Source organism: Papio anubis, chromosome 2, assembly GCF_008728515.1.
Source record: "Papio anubis isolate 15944 chromosome 2, Panubis1.0, whole genome shotgun sequence".
NCBI classification, from domain to species: domain Eukaryota; kingdom Metazoa; phylum Chordata; class Mammalia; order Primates; family Cercopithecidae; genus Papio; species Papio anubis.
This window is the reverse complement of record NC_044977.1, coordinates 84079666-84095302: the sequence shown is the minus strand read 5'-3', so window position 1 is coordinate 84095302 and position 15637 is coordinate 84079666. Positions and strand designations below refer to the sequence as shown.

General features: G+C 38.4%; 1 protein-coding gene across 13 annotated transcripts in view; it reads right to left on the bottom strand.

Annotated features, from left to right (window-relative positions):
- ERC2 (ELKS/RAB6-interacting/CAST family member 2) overlaps positions 1-15637 on the bottom strand; it is a 1259367-nt gene that overhangs the window by 952243 nt on the left and 291487 nt on the right. For all 13 annotated transcript variants that reach the window (XR_001899786.3, XR_001899782.3, XR_001899781.3 and 10 more), the window contains one exon: positions 8318-8392. Coding sequence is in view for 10 of the 13 variants with exons in the window: in XM_031662799.1 (XP_031518659.1) it covers positions 8318-8392 (75 nt within the window). In the remaining 3 variants the exon portion in view is untranslated. The remainder of the gene's footprint in view (positions 1-8317; positions 8393-15637) is intronic.

The following is a 15637-nucleotide window of genomic DNA, read 5'->3' as shown; positions in this document are numbered from 1 at the left end:
CATCAGAGAAATGCAAATCAAAACCACAATGAGATACCATCTCACACCAGTTAGAATGGCAATCAATAAAAAATCAGGAAACAACAGGTGCTGGAGAGGATGTGGAGGAATAGGAACACTTTTACACTGTTGGTGGGACTGTAAACTAGTTCAACCATTGTGGAAAACAGTGTGGCAATTCCTCAAGGATCTAGAACTAGAAATACCATTTGACCCAGCCATCCCATTACCGGGATATACCCAAAGGATGACAAGTCATGCTGCTATAAAGACACATGCACACGTATGTTTATTGCGGCACTATTCACAATAGCAAAGACTTGGAATCAACCCAAATGTCCATCAGTGACAGACTGGATTAAGAAAATGTGACACATATACACCATGGAATACTATGCAGCCATAAAAAAGGATGAGTTTGTGTCCTTTGTAGCGACATGGATGCAGCTGGAAACCATCATTCTCAGCAAACTATCGCAAGAACAGAAAACCAAATAGCACATGTTCTCACTCATAGGTGGGAATTGAACAATGAGATCATTTGGACACAGGAAGCGGAACATCACACACCGGGTCCTATTGTGGGGAGGGAGTACGGGGGAGGGATAGCATTAGGAGATATACCTAATGTAAATGATGAGTTAATGGGTGCAGTACACCAACATGGCACATGTATATATATGTAACAAACCTGCACATTGTGCACATGTACCCTAGAACTTAAAGTATAAAAAAAAAGAAGTGATGGTAACTGGCATATTGTCTTATTCCTTATATCATAGAGAAAGCTTTCAACATTTTACCATTGAACATGATATTACCTAAAGCTTTCTTGTAACTATTCTTATTAGATTAAGAAAATCCTCTACTTCCGAGTTTCTTACAAACATTTTTGGGGGCCAGGGATGGATGTTGCATTTATCAAATGCTTTTTCTGTACCTATGAATTATACTCATTTTCTCCTTTATCATCTTAATATAGTGGCTAACATGATTGATAGCCAAATATCAGTCCAACTTTACATTCCTAAAATAAACACCACTTGGTCATGTCATTTATTTGTCATTGAGTTCAATTCACTAGGATATTTTCTATCATCAGTGTTTACTCAGGAGATTGCTTGTAATTTTCCTTTTTTGTAATATATTTGCTGGGTATGAATATCAAACATATGCTGGCCTCATAAAACAAGATGGGAAATGCTCCCTCTTTTTCTATTCTGGAAGAGTTTCTGTACGATTGATTTCATTTCCTCTTCAAACATTTGGTACAATTCACTGAAAAAAGCCATCTGGGCCTCTAATTGTTTCTGTTTGGTTTGGGTTTTTAGGTTTTTAGTTTGGTGGTAAGATTTTAAATTATAGAATCATTTCATTTAATATATAAGACTACTCAGATATTCTATTTCTTCTTAAGCAAGTTTTGACAAGTTGTGTTTTTAAAAGAATTTTTTCATTTATCATAAAGTTGCTAATAAAATCCTCTCATATTTTTAATGTTAATAAGATTTATAGTGATGCCTCCCTTCATCCCTGATATTGGTTATTTTTGCTGTCTCTACTCTTCTTGATGATTCTAACCAGGATTTGTTATTTTTGTTAATCTCTTCAAAGAAACAGCATTTAGCTTTGGTGCTCCTCTCTAGTATATGTTTATTCTCTATTTATTTAACGTTAGCTTTTATGTTTACTATTTCTTTCTCTCTACCTTCTTTTTCTACTGGTTTAATGTGATCTACCACAGTTTTTAAACTTACAATGTCTTCTCTCAACCAAACTGAATGATTTGCTCTTCCAAAGACACTCCTTATACTTACTAGACTCGTGGCTCTTATAGTTTCCGCTGTTTATAAACCATATTCCCCTTTACCAAAATCATACCAGTTTTTCAAGGCTCTCTCCAAATGCTACCTCCTCCAGAAAGCATTCTATGTTCTTCTCTTATTTGATATCCTTTGACTCCTCATAGCTCATTTGCCCTTCTTAAGTCACTTTACAACCTGGTTTATGTACTTCATTCCATTAGCTCCTTAAAGACTTCGAGCTCAGTTTTTCTGAAGGCCTCACCATGGTGCTGCACACAAAATAGTTGCTCAGTAAACCCTGGTGCTTATGATTCAACTTCAGCAGTTAGATTCACAAAAACTAGCCTGGGTAATAGCAGGAATTATTGACTGTCAACATTTAGTCAAACATTTAGAGTCAAATACATCATAAGAAGAGTTTGGGAGGAAAGGGAAAGAATTCTCATCTTCTAAAAAAAAATCTTACTTGCTTCTAAAAAAATATCTTACTTGCTTCTAAGTGACAACCATGTATCATCCAGAGCTAACATTTGACTTGACCATCACTTAAAACTCACATTTTGCCCATTATTTAAGGCAAATAGTTAAATGGGATAAAGGGGTTTGTTGTTGTTTTATATTGGGGGTTCCAGTTGGAAAATGAGAAGGTAAAGAAATTTCCCAAGGAAAAAAAAAATAAGCTAAAGGATAATTCTAATATTGTAAATGCACACTGCACATCAAAACACGCAGTCCTTTACAAGTTTGAACAAGTTATCACACCAGGCTATTAAAAAAAGACTTCAGAGCATGACTTAAAATGCAGGGGGAGAAACAGGGCATATGTTGGCTGTAACATACATATTTGGAGCCCTATTTGGAGCCATGATAACACATACATGTAAAAAGAATGAGTTTTACCTTTTAACACAAAGTACAGCTCTGCACCTTTCCAAAAATATCACATAAGCCACTCCATCTCTCATGAGCTGCCTCTACCCATTCTAGGATGCAAACCTCAAGGCACAATTTCCAAAGTAAATATTGAAAGAAAAAACATTTGAACCTATGGCCTATCTTTAGTAAAGGCAGAAAGAAGGAGTAAAGAGCACAAGAGCTTTAGAGGGGAAACTTACGTTCAAATCTCAGCTGCCAATCTGACTAGCCGCAGGACCATGGGCAGGTTGCTTATCCTCTCTAACCCATAGCTTTCTCATCTGTGAAATGGAGATAACTGTGCCTATTCACAGGTTTATTGCACATCAAGTGCTGTAGCCCTCATGTGTGGTAGTGATGTTGTTGTCATTGGGTATTACTGCTGGTGCAGGTGGCACTGTTGTTGTTAGTGCTGTTATTGTTTCTAATAGCCACAAAAGGAGCAGGGGCATACTCTTAAGGCCTAAAAGCCATCATCATAATTGCTTTACTAGAAAAACTGGGATTGGCACAAATTTCATATGAACACAGCATCCTGGGAGAAGAAGGTGAATGAAATAAACCTAGGTAGGCCCTACAGTCAAACAAGTGTCAGCTACTTCATAGTGTCCCTGACCAGATTCCAGGACTCAGACAAGTTCACAATGGGTATTGGGTTGTGTTCAGTAGTCTAGGTTTGCCTTTGAACTCTCTCCCCTTCCTAGTTACATGAAACTCAGGAAAGTTGCCAAATAGTAGTTCTTGACTTCACAGTGTTCCAGTATATCCCTTTCATATTTTGTGGAACTAAGCAGGCTAAATTTGACCAAATATCAAGATACCTTTTAAGTGAAACTTAACCCAGCTGCAGGTCAGCTCCATGCAGAACAACAGTTATCTGCCTGGGCACAAAGACAAAGTAAAGTCTTATTTTTATAACAAAAAAATTAACCTCTGCATTAAAGTTTTACCTGAATGCAAAATCGTATTCTTTCACCAATAGTACCACTTACACTTCAGCAACTCAGAGGAACTCAGTCTTATTTTGCTTACTACTTACTTCCAATAAAAAAAAAAAAAAAGCCTGGTGGGGACAAATGTCACTCAAGAGGAACAACTCAAGGCACACAAGTGCTCTCGCTGACCATGGGACTGGAAAGTTAAATACCCACAATCCTCACTTCAATTACCACCGAAATACTACTTTTAACTTCACATTATGTCTCTGGCTTCTTAATCCACTTTAGTTAACAAGTTCACCAAATCAAGCACATATTCTGAAACTTTTACTAAAACCCTTATGTCACTCATATATGTCTTCTTTGATAAATTCTGCTGAAAATCTGATAGTTTCTGCTGTACTAGCAAAATGTTTGTTTTTCCCAAAGAATATCATTTAATGTTTTAAGCAAATGAGATCTAGAAAATTCTATTTATTTTCTTTTTAGCCTCAGCTGCTAAGTTTGGAGTGAAGTTTTATGTGTCATCTCAGTAATTATTATTACTCTAAGGGTTGGGTTTTTACATTTTTTAAAAAGCACAACATTCTCCCTGCCCTTCCATTTGTGACTGTTGGAGCTGCTATAGCCATTTGCTCACAGGCAGGGAGAGGTTGCCTGAAAATAGAGCTCACATGAAGGAAGACAAGATAAGGGATGGAATAAGAGAAAATGGGATCTGCTAACATCTTTTGAGCCTCTGGATCAAGATGTGCCCGAAAGTAATACCCCTGTTTTTTTCCAGTAAATTTTTTTCCAATAAATTCCTTTTGAGTTTAGCCACTTAGAAATAGATTTTCCTTCACTTAAAAGTTCTCACAATGAAAAAGGGGTTTGAGATTATTTGACAAGAACTGCCATTACTGTCATTCATTTTCTTAAAAAAAAAAATTGGCTTTATGAATGACACAAGAAAGTAAAACTTTTGGATGTCATGTTTATGTCATGTCAAATTTATAATAAAAATACGTTACACATTCTTTCAAAGGAATTAGCATTAAAGAAAGAAAAAAGAGAAAACAAGCCTTTTAACTGTCATTCTTATTGACAGTTATCCATAAGAGCAGAAAAGAGGAGCTTAGTAAAGAATCTTTAGACACAAAAGCAAAAGGAGGAGCACTGCAATACCTACAAGAAACTAATTTTCCAAGAAACACACACAATGTTCTAAGTGCAAACTTGGAACATACCTGCCAGACCAAATCAGGATCAAAATTAAAAGTTGAAGCTTCCTGCAAGAAGATAAATTACAAATAACTTTATTCACTTGGCTTCCTTTCATTTTTCATTCAGGTAACTTTAGCTCCCAGGCTCAACTGGCTGGTAGTAGATGTGATGTCTGCAAAAGAACTGCCCCCAATTTGACGCAGGCAGATGATATTTCCCAAGGTTCACCCCAGAAAAACACATTTTCACAACTCCAAAGTCCAGGGCGGGTACACAAAAATCTAGAACTACCAGACTGTGGTTCTAAATAGTGCTTAAATTTAGGCAAGATTTCACAGACTTTCACAACAAAAGTCTTTTGTGAGTTTATGCAAAGCGTGTATATGGGGACAATGGGGGTTGAAGCACACCCTTAGTTCCTCTAAAAAGCAAGAAACAAATAAGGATAATCTCTGAGCCCAATTTAGTCTATGAAATCTCTTCTTTTTTTTTTTTTTTTTTTCTTTGAGACAGTGTCTCACAACGTCTCCCAGGCTGGAGTTCTGTGGCAAGATCTTGGCTAACTGCAACCTCCGTGTCCCAGATTCAAGTGATTCTCCTGCCTCTGCCTCCTGAGTAGCTGGGATTACAGGTGCCCGCCACCACGCCTGGTTAAATTTTTTTTTTTTTAGATGGAGTCTCGCTCTGTCGCCCAGGCTGGAGTGCAGTGGCGAGATCTCCGCTCACTGCAAGCTCCGCCTCCCGGGTTCACGCCATTCTCCTGCCTCAGCCTCCCGAATAGCTGGGACTACAGGCGCCCGCCACCACGCCCGGCTGATTTTTTGTATTTTTTAGTAGAGACGGGGTTTCACCGTGTTAGCCAGGATGGTCTCGATCTCCTGACCTCGTGATCCGCCCGCCTAAGCCTCCAAAGGGCTGGGATTACAGGCGTGAGCCACTGCATCTGGGCCTAATTTTTGTATTTTTATTAGAGACGGGGTTTCACCATGTTGGTCAGGCTGGTCTCAAACTCCCGACCTTGTGATCTGCCCGCCTCGGCCTCCCAAAGTGCTGGGATTACAGGTGTGAGCCACTGCGCCCTGCCAAGAAATCTCTTCTTAATTTTAAATTCTATCAAGGCACTAAATGACACCAATGTTTACCCAGGGTTAAAATATAACAGGGTCTCAAGTTCCACTCACTAGGCTGAAGGGTCAGTTCGATTTGGTAGTCAACTCTAAAGCCTGTACAATATTCCCACCAATTTCATAGAGGTGTAATGTACAAAATTAGATGAGATCACAGCCTCCAGCCTGAGCTATACACATGGCTGAGATGACCCTCTACCAACTGCCTCCATAACTCAATTTAGGTATGTTGAGGATAGATGCTAATGGGACCCAGACTTCTCTGTTGACAAGACAGAAGGCAGTGCTCTTGTAAGTTAACAGGCAACCAAAAAGACAACAGAAAAACCTGAGGCTCAGTTTCCTGAAAATTATATTGATCTTCATTTGTCCTAAAAATACAAATGCCTTATGCCTACAAATCAGCAACATTGCCATCCATAGAAGGAGAACTCTAGGTTCAATTTACTGATAATATATGGATATGAACTTGCCCTAGAATTCAAGTTTCTCTGCCTTCTCATGTAGATAACCTGAGTTTTTTATTTATGATTTTTTGTTTTATAATAAAACATAATGCTAGAAACAACAAACTAGGATCAAACATATTTTTCTACTTTAAAAAGTCACAAAAAAGGTACCAATTGTCTTTGTATGGAGACATTTACCAGGAAACTACCCACCACATTAGAAGAGGTGTTTCTCCTGTTTTTTCCAAAGGCCTTGGGAACTCACTCTTTTTTTTTTTAAATGATAATTTGGAAATAGATTATATATACATCCTCTTCTCCATTACTATTTGTGCTGACTTTGGAAGGTGGGTGTGGAGGTGGGTGGAAGGGGGACTGAGTCACCCTTTGCAAAAAAAAAAAAAAAAATCAAGTCTTTTGTCCTTTTGTCTTTTCATTTTCCCTTTTTTTTTTTCTTTTCTTTTTTTTAAGCCTTAACCAAGTATCAGGGTTGATTCCAATATGAAGTGAGGATAAACTCTGAATTATGAACCACCGGCCTACCATTCCCCAGTGTAGAATGTTCAGTTTCTTTTCAAAATGTTTAAATTATATAAGTTTAAAACAATTGATGAGCCAGGGTTAATAATTATTTTTAATCCTATTGGCATTTGGTGGCTTCAAATATATTTTTCAAACCCAGATGCTACAAATACATTATGAGTGCCTTGACTCATGTAACCTCATTTGGGGGACACATAGTTTTAAAGCAAATGACCTATACTATTTTCACAAAAATCCACTTGGATGAAGAAGTTGTCATTGAATAAGAAAAACATTCCCTACTCAGAATTGCACATGGCAATAATTCAAGAGCTCATATTAGTTTCTTTTCCCTCAAAACTTGGGAATTTGGGGACAGATAATTCAAAATCATATGCTGCGAGAAGGATTGAGAAGACTCATCATCCTATCAGCAAGCTTTAGAATTCTCTTGCAGGCCCATGGTGACCAGCAAACTCCCTGAGTGTTAAACTTGAGCATGGAATTTTCAGATTGCAAACATCTCGGTTATAAACTTAGTGTTTCTTAATGGAACACATTAAATCAAGAATTATTTATTATTGAGATAAATACTATTTGCACCCTTCTGGCAAAAACTGTAAATAAAAAGTTTTCAAATTTCTAGATACTAGCAAAGAAATTGAGTTTCATTTAGACCAGTTTCTTAATCACAGATCATGACTTGGCCTTGCTCATTTACTTCATGATTCCTTAAATGTCCTGAATCCTCTCAGAAGGATTTTTCTATTCCTTTAAACAGTGTATATCTATGCCTGCACAGCTAAATAGGATACTTTGCAAGTACTTAGTAAAGTGTTATTACTTCCAGACTTGGTTAGCAGAAAATACTGGGGTCACAAGAAAGTTTTTTTCTTAAAAAGTATTTCAATTTTGAAAATTTTGCTGATAGCATAATTTTAATTATTTAACAATACCACTGCATGTAAAATAACTTCCCTTTGCCAACTCTTAATTTCTCAAAGGTGCTTTTTATTGTGATGTGAATAGGAGGAAAAGAATTATTATAATTTAAAAATTTTACTTTTAAAACACACACAAAACCTCCCTAGGACTAGACATGCTTTGCAAAGGAACCCAGCTCCTTTCAGTCAATGGATTCTTGAGCCCTTTATTCTTTTGCCCAGAAAAGGAATCCTAATTAAAGGGCCAATAAATTAAATGTGCCCAGGAAGGTAAAAAATTTCAGAAGTAAAGCACCCAGCAGGGTGCCTAGAGAAAAACACAAGGTTCATTTCATGTTTATATTAGGCACCACCAAGTTAGAACAAACTCCCAAGGCATAACTGTTTCTGACAAAAGTACACAGTTCCTACCTTCATTTCGATGACAGTCTGGAGAGCCTTCGTCTTGGCTGGCTCCGGCTGAAGCTGGCTTCTTCGGTGCAATTCCTGGGGAGGAACACGATAGAAATAAGCCTGACGGTTCATCCTTCCGTTATACCATAACCTTTATAGAGGTACTACACAGCCTGCTGGGTCCAGTTTCCCTGTGCACAGACATAAACAAGCCACAGGTGCCTCTTCCCCCACACTCTTTAGCATCCCTCCTGCCTGGAGCCTGCGTTCCAGCGAAAAGCTCCTGGCACATGCGCTATTTCTGAAACTTCCATCAATAATTAATGTCAACTGTGACAAAGCCAGCAAGTAATCATAGTCCAAATACTGTTCAACACTGGGGCTGATGCCCAGCCATCAAATCATAATTTACTAAATTACATTACTCTGTGCTCCCAATACAAACACAGCAAGGAAACAGAGAAAAGAAAATGACTAACGTGGTTGCAAATCCGCTGCACGCATGGCATTTTGCTACCGAGGTAGGTTTGAAATGAGCAATTTAAAACCATTTCAGTACAACTGTGTCACTTTTGAGAGTGATTTGATGAAACCCTGTGAATCTCTTGCTTCCGAATTTACAGTTTCAGTCCTTGTTTAAAATCACATCTGTGGGTGATATATTTATGTATCATGATGCCAAGAAATTAAAATTGGCATTAGTATCAACAGTGTTAGAGGGGAGAAAAAAATTGTTAAAGCCAGATGTGGACCCAAAAACCCCTGTAACGATGATGAACATTTATTTAGGTAAAAAGCAAACACCACGATTACAATTTTTATCTTGAAGGGTCACTTTTTATATGCTTCTCCTCAAAAGAACACTTCTGTTGAGACTTTGAAAAGTTGCCTTAGCAGAAGAGAGAGATAAGGACAATGTGTGCTCAGATCACACACTTGGATTTTCTTAACTATCAACAGTTTTAGGAGAGTGAGAAATTGGCAGGAGTAAACAAAAGTGCTCACACATACGCATGCTGCTGATTCAGGTCACCTATGGAATAATTCTATCAATACTTACTTCTGCTTCCACAAAAATCAGTTTAGAGTCAACATGGGGTAGTTCTAGACTTTCAGAACCACTGAATCACAAACATTTACTTTTTTTAAAAAAAAAGGAGTTAAAAAAGGGAATCAATATCATTTCTAGCTTTCTGCAAGTAAAGGCATTTAAAATTAACTCTACCTCCACCACTATCATCTACTATCACTGTCACTTCAAAAAGATATGACATGGGGTTGGGCATGGTGGCTCACACCTGTAATCCCAACACTTTGGGAGGCCGAGGTGGGCGGATCACGAGGTCAGAAGATTGAGACCATCCTGGCAAACACGGTGAAATCCCATCTCTACTAAAAATACAAAAATTAGCTGAGCATGGTGGCGCATGCCTGTAATCCCAGCTAGTTGGGAGGCTGAGGCAAGAGGATCACTTGAGCCAGGGAGACAGAGGTTGCAGTGAGCTGAGACCACACCACTGCACCCCAGCCTATGACAGAATGAGATTCTGTCCAAAAATTTTTTTGATAGGACACATTAATGTAAAAGCTATCAGAACACTCAAGACCCACAATAAAAGACAGTCCTATCCAGGATAAGATAAGCAGGCAATCTTTTGCCCACATCCTATTATGCTATTCTTAGTATATTTGCCAGTGGCCCAAGAAATCTTACAGGTGGACCACAGGGCACATGTCCAAGGACCAGTGTAGGGGAGTTAATGCTACAGCTCTGGACCAGGAATCTGAAAATAATATTTTCTTCTCAAACTAATCACTGGCACAAATCAGCCACCCTGTACAAAGCTCTTTCTCAACCTCCAATTTGAAAACTATGCTTCCTAACTATTCAAAATGCTCTTGCATCAGTCAGGATATTTTTTTCCCCTAACATATCCCTGGGAAGGGATGAAGTCAACTATTACCAAACATTTATGAATAGAGAAATAGAAAGAGATCCTGTGTCCCTCTAGAGGCACTGGACTGCAATCATCTGGCAACACTACCATTTTTGGACTCTGAAAATGGCAGAGATTTTCTGAAGGAAGGACCTTAAGGCAGCTGTCCTTTTTGAGCATCTGTGATGTTCCTAGCACTGCTTGTCTCATTCAAGCCTCAGCACTACCAAATGAAGATGTTGTATATGGTGAGCACAGTGGCCTGCTGGACATTTAAAAAACCTGCACCTACCATGGCCAATATCAAGCTACCCAAGTGGCATCCCTGAATGCAGACTTGGGAAGGGAGACACAATAGCACCCCCCATTGTATGGCATTTTCTACCACACAGACACAATAAATGTAACAACCTCAAGATCTTAGATAATAGTAAAGTGTAATAAGAAATTAGGAAGTTATGAGTTTTTAATGTAATCTATTTAATTGTGTGTTTGTATATTTAATTTGTAACTTTAGTTATTAGAACAAGTTTCCAATCAATTTGGAATCAATATATGGCTTTTTTCCAGCTTTCATGGGTCACTACAACCCAGTGCCAACATAGCATTGGGTGGATCCTATGAGATTTCAACCTATACAAAGAAAAAATCTACTTGGTCCTCAACATTACTTCCAAGATTGCTGGAGTTCACTGGACCAATAAAAACTCATAGACAAGAAAACAAAAAGTAAGTCACTTGTCAGAGTTTCTCTGTAGCAACTGTTAGAAGAAATACATTTCACAGATCACCCATTCTGATGCCAGGTGGCACTGAAATCATCTTTTTAAAAGCCAGGAATGCAATTCATAATAATTTCATGCCATAACAATTCCAAGTTCCAGAATGAAAATTATAACTTGAAGAGAGAGGTTAGGCTTGTATAAAACAAGGAAAAATAATGAAGAAACGACTAAGCAACACAGTGAAAATAAAAATCCCAGGGTAGAGGCAGGTGCTGCTGTAATTTCTGCCAAACACAAAAACATTGTCAAGGGTAAACATGCAATAAAAAAGCTAAACTTGTAGCAATAGTTATGCAAAAATGGAAACAGAGTTCTCTTTGCTATAATTATACAAATTATATTATAATACAAACCAGCTAAAAATCCAGATTGGGCCCTTACCCTCTGTGTCACTCCTTTAAAAATAAAATAAAATCTCCAATTATCCAAGAATTGTAATTTTCTTAATTACAATATTTTTCAACCCTGACTTCATAGATTATGAGGATCACCTTGATTCCTAAGGTATCAGGTAAATGAAAATTGTAATCTATATCCAGACAACATGGACTGTCTGAAAATCCCATCTCAAACACTTCGCCTATCTCTGAGATTTGGGATTATTATAATACTCACTCTGTGGCAGAGGACCAGTTGCCCAAGGAAGGTTTGTGCTCCTCTTCCATACTATAGAGTTGTTGCTAGAAGGCCCCACAACCACTACCTAGATGGGGCCATGGGACTTATTTCTGGCCAGTGGAACGTGGTTAGAAATGTGCAACTCAATCAACTTCCATAAAAACTTCCTAACTGGTCCTCAACTCTCCCTCTTTTTCTTTTGTTTGAACACCTGTTTTTATTTTTTATTTATTTTTTATTTATTATACTGTAAGTTCTAGGGTACATGTGCACAATGTGCAGGTTTGTTACATATGTATATATGTGCCAGGTTGGTGTGCTGCACCCATTAACTCGTCATTTACATTAGGTATATCTTCTAATGCTATCCCTCCCCCCTACCCCCTCCCCCCACCCTACTACAGGCCCCGCTGTGTGATGACTAGCTAGAAGTGAAGGACTTCAATATCCAAGAAGACAGTGTAGCCTCAAGATAAAAGAAGCCCACATTTCTGAAACATCATTTGAAAGGCTGCTGAAGACCTACATTGCATGGTGATATGAAGTAAACATAAACTTCTATTAAGTTAAGCCTATGAGTTTTCAGGCTTTATCTACAGAGATCTCAGCTCTCTCTGCTTTAAGAACTGCAAAGGCTGCAAGGCAAAATAATACCTTATTAGTCCTGTATTGTTTGTTGCTTTTGAATCACCAAAGTGATTTTAACGTGTGATTGCTTGCCAAATTTTCTAAACAGACAGTAGGATGAATTGGTTGCTGGAGGCTCCAACTGCCCCTAACCATCTGAGAGATGTACCCATTATGCACTAATCCTAAACAATTAATGAATTTCCCCAGGAGAATTTGATGTCCTCTCATATAGGTATGAATGAGTATAAGATTTAACTTACTGAGATAGTTTTCACATGACAATATTATTAAATCATGAAGTGCAATGGTACTTAAACTTTTCTGAGTCACACATCTCTGTAAAAATCAAATGGGAGGAGTGGATTCTCTCTGGAAATGGACACAAAAGCACATACAAGCAAAATGGTGTGTACCATGCCAGCTGGTTCACAGAGCCTGGATCATCACCCCAGAAGTTTACCTTTGAACCAGACTTTGGGCTGAGAACCACTTATTGAGAGGAAAGAGCACTGTACTAGAAGTCAAAAGTCAGGAGCCTGCAGTCCCAGCATGAGACTTTGGGTATGCTGTTTCCCCTCTCTGATCCGCAGAATCAGGAGCTTTATGAATAGGTGTCTCTTCCAGCTCTGAGACTATCCAGATTTTTAATAGACAGCTGACTCTGAAATGAGGACCTCTGGTTGGTATTTCTAGTCCCACCCATTCTCACTTTTAAAAACAACAGAAAAAAATAAGAGAAGAAAATTGGCAGCATCACAAAATTTAATATCTCACAGTGACATCAATCCCCGCATTATATATTTTCCTGTAATTTCATGACAAGGTTGGCTTTAGCTAGTGCAAAATTGCTAGCTCCTTCAGCTGATCAACATGAAAATATATGAAGAGCCTAGAATTTTGAGCATGAAATCTCAAGTGGTTCATCAGAATGATACTTCTTGGCGTTAATGAGAGTCTAGAGTCTAGTGAGTTAATCTGGATGGACACTAGCTTCCAAGATGAACCTGGCAGAATAATGTTCACACACACCACGTACTTTCTTCAACAGACCAAATAATAATAATAATAACAACAATTAAAAACTTAACTTTCATTCCAAAGGTAATTATTATGTTTATCTGGCTTTTTCCCATTATTGTTCTGGAAATCTATTACTGTATAATAAGCCACCCCAAACTTAATGGCATCAGACCGCCACCATTGTATTATGCTCATGAATTCTAGGTCAGTTTCTTGCACATGAGCAAGAAACTACATGGCCTTTTATTACCTAACCTTGAAAGTCCTATAGCACCACTTCTGTCATGCTCTGTTGAAGCAGTCACAAGCCTGCTTCCTAAAGGAAGGAGTGCCAAAGAATTTGAAGACATGTTTTTAAATTGCCACTATTATGGACCAACACCAATTGGAGGAATCAACAGGAAAGGAACACTATAATCTCAAACATCAACTCATGTCAGTCTTAAGACATGGGAGATTCAGATGCTCAAATAATAATTTGATATGGGGGATACAAGAAATACAGCAGTGAACCAAACAGACCAATATCCCAGCCTTCATAGTTGTTTGTTTTTCTTTTTAATTCCAGATTCCAGTGGTGGAAAAGCCACGATAATTTTAAAAGGAGACTAAACCACATTGTTATAAATGTTATAAAGGAAAATAAATCAGAGAAGTAGAATGGGAAATACTAGGGAGGCACGGATCAATTACAACTTTCAATAGGGTAGTCAGAGAAAGCTTCATGAAAAGGTGACACTTAAACAAAGATCTAAAGCAGAGGTGTCCAATCTTTTAGCTTTCCTGGGCCACACTGGAAGAAGAATTGTCTTGGGCCACACATAAAATACACTAACACTAATGATAGTTGATGAGCTTAAAAAAAAAAAAAAAGTCACAAAAAAATCTCTTAATGTTTTAAGAAAATTTATGAATTTGTGTTCGGCTGCATTCAAAGCCGTTCTGGTAGCATGCAGCCCGTAGGCCACTGACTGGACAATCTTCATCTAAAGGAAATGAGGGAACAAGCAGTGTAGATATTCCAGGCAGAGAGAACAGTGAAGGCTAAGTGTGTGGCTGAAGTTGCATGAGGGATGGGGAAAGTAGAAAGCCAAAGAAGTGCAGGGGTGGGTGGGAATGAGAGGATGAGCTCCACATTTGGAGTCTGTCGTGAGGACATTGATTTCACTCTGAGAAAAACGGGAAGATATTGCAAGGTCTGAGCAAAGGCAAACCATGATATGAGGCACTTTCTTAAATGAGTACTCCCAATGTTGTATTGCAGCATGGTTTCAGGGTGGTGGTGATAAGGACAGACCCATTGGGGCTAGTTAGAGGTAACTGGAATAACTCCTGCAAGTCATGATAGAACCCTGGACCATGGTAGCAGAGTGGAGGCAAGGAGAAGAAGTTGAGTTTAGATATGTTTTGAACATGAGGCAGACTTGGCTTCCTGATAGATTGCCTGAGGACTAAAGAGAGAAGCAAAAGATGGCTCTAAGGCTCTTAGCCTGAACAACAGGAAGAATAGAAGTGGACTACCAAGATAGGGAAGATTGGGAAGGAAAGGTGAGAGTTATGGGAACTAAGAGTTTTGGTTTTGTATGTGTTAAGTTTGTAATGATATTAGATATTTAAGTGAAGATGCTGAGTAGGTGATCAAATAGATGAGTCTGGATTTGAGGGGAGAAGTAAGAACTACAATGACAACTTTGGGATTAGTGAATAGACAGTATTTAAAACCTAGATGAATCAACTAGGGACTGAGTATAGAAAGAAGAGAGATCAAAGTATTGAGCACAGGGGTACTCCAAGAGTGAAGGGTCAGGAAGTGAGGAGCAAGCAGCAAAGGAGCCTGAGAAGGACAGCCAGTGAAGTAGGAAGAGAAAGAGGAGCATGGCATCCTAGAGATCAAGTGAAGAAGCTGTGTCCATAATGAGAGCATGGCCATCATATCAACTGCCACTCAGAGATCAATAGGAGAATTGATCTCTATTATATATATCTATATCAGAGAATTGACCACTGGACTTAGTCAAGGTCATTAGTGACCTCAACTAGAGCAGTTTGGGGGATGGCAGGAGTGAAAGTCTAACTAGAATGTGCTGTGGAAGAATAGGAGGAGAGAAGAGCCTCAGGTTACTATATTTGCACAGTGTGCTATTTAATCAATCATTCATTTTGTCAAAACTCTGCTTTAGATTTGTACACCCAAGTTCATAGCTGCATTAGCCCAATAACCAAAAGGTAGAAGCAACCCAAATGTCCATAGATGAATGAATGATAAACAAAATGCCATGTAAACGTACCACAGAATATTATTCATCCATAAAAAGGACGGAAATTTTAATGCTTGCTGCAACATGGAT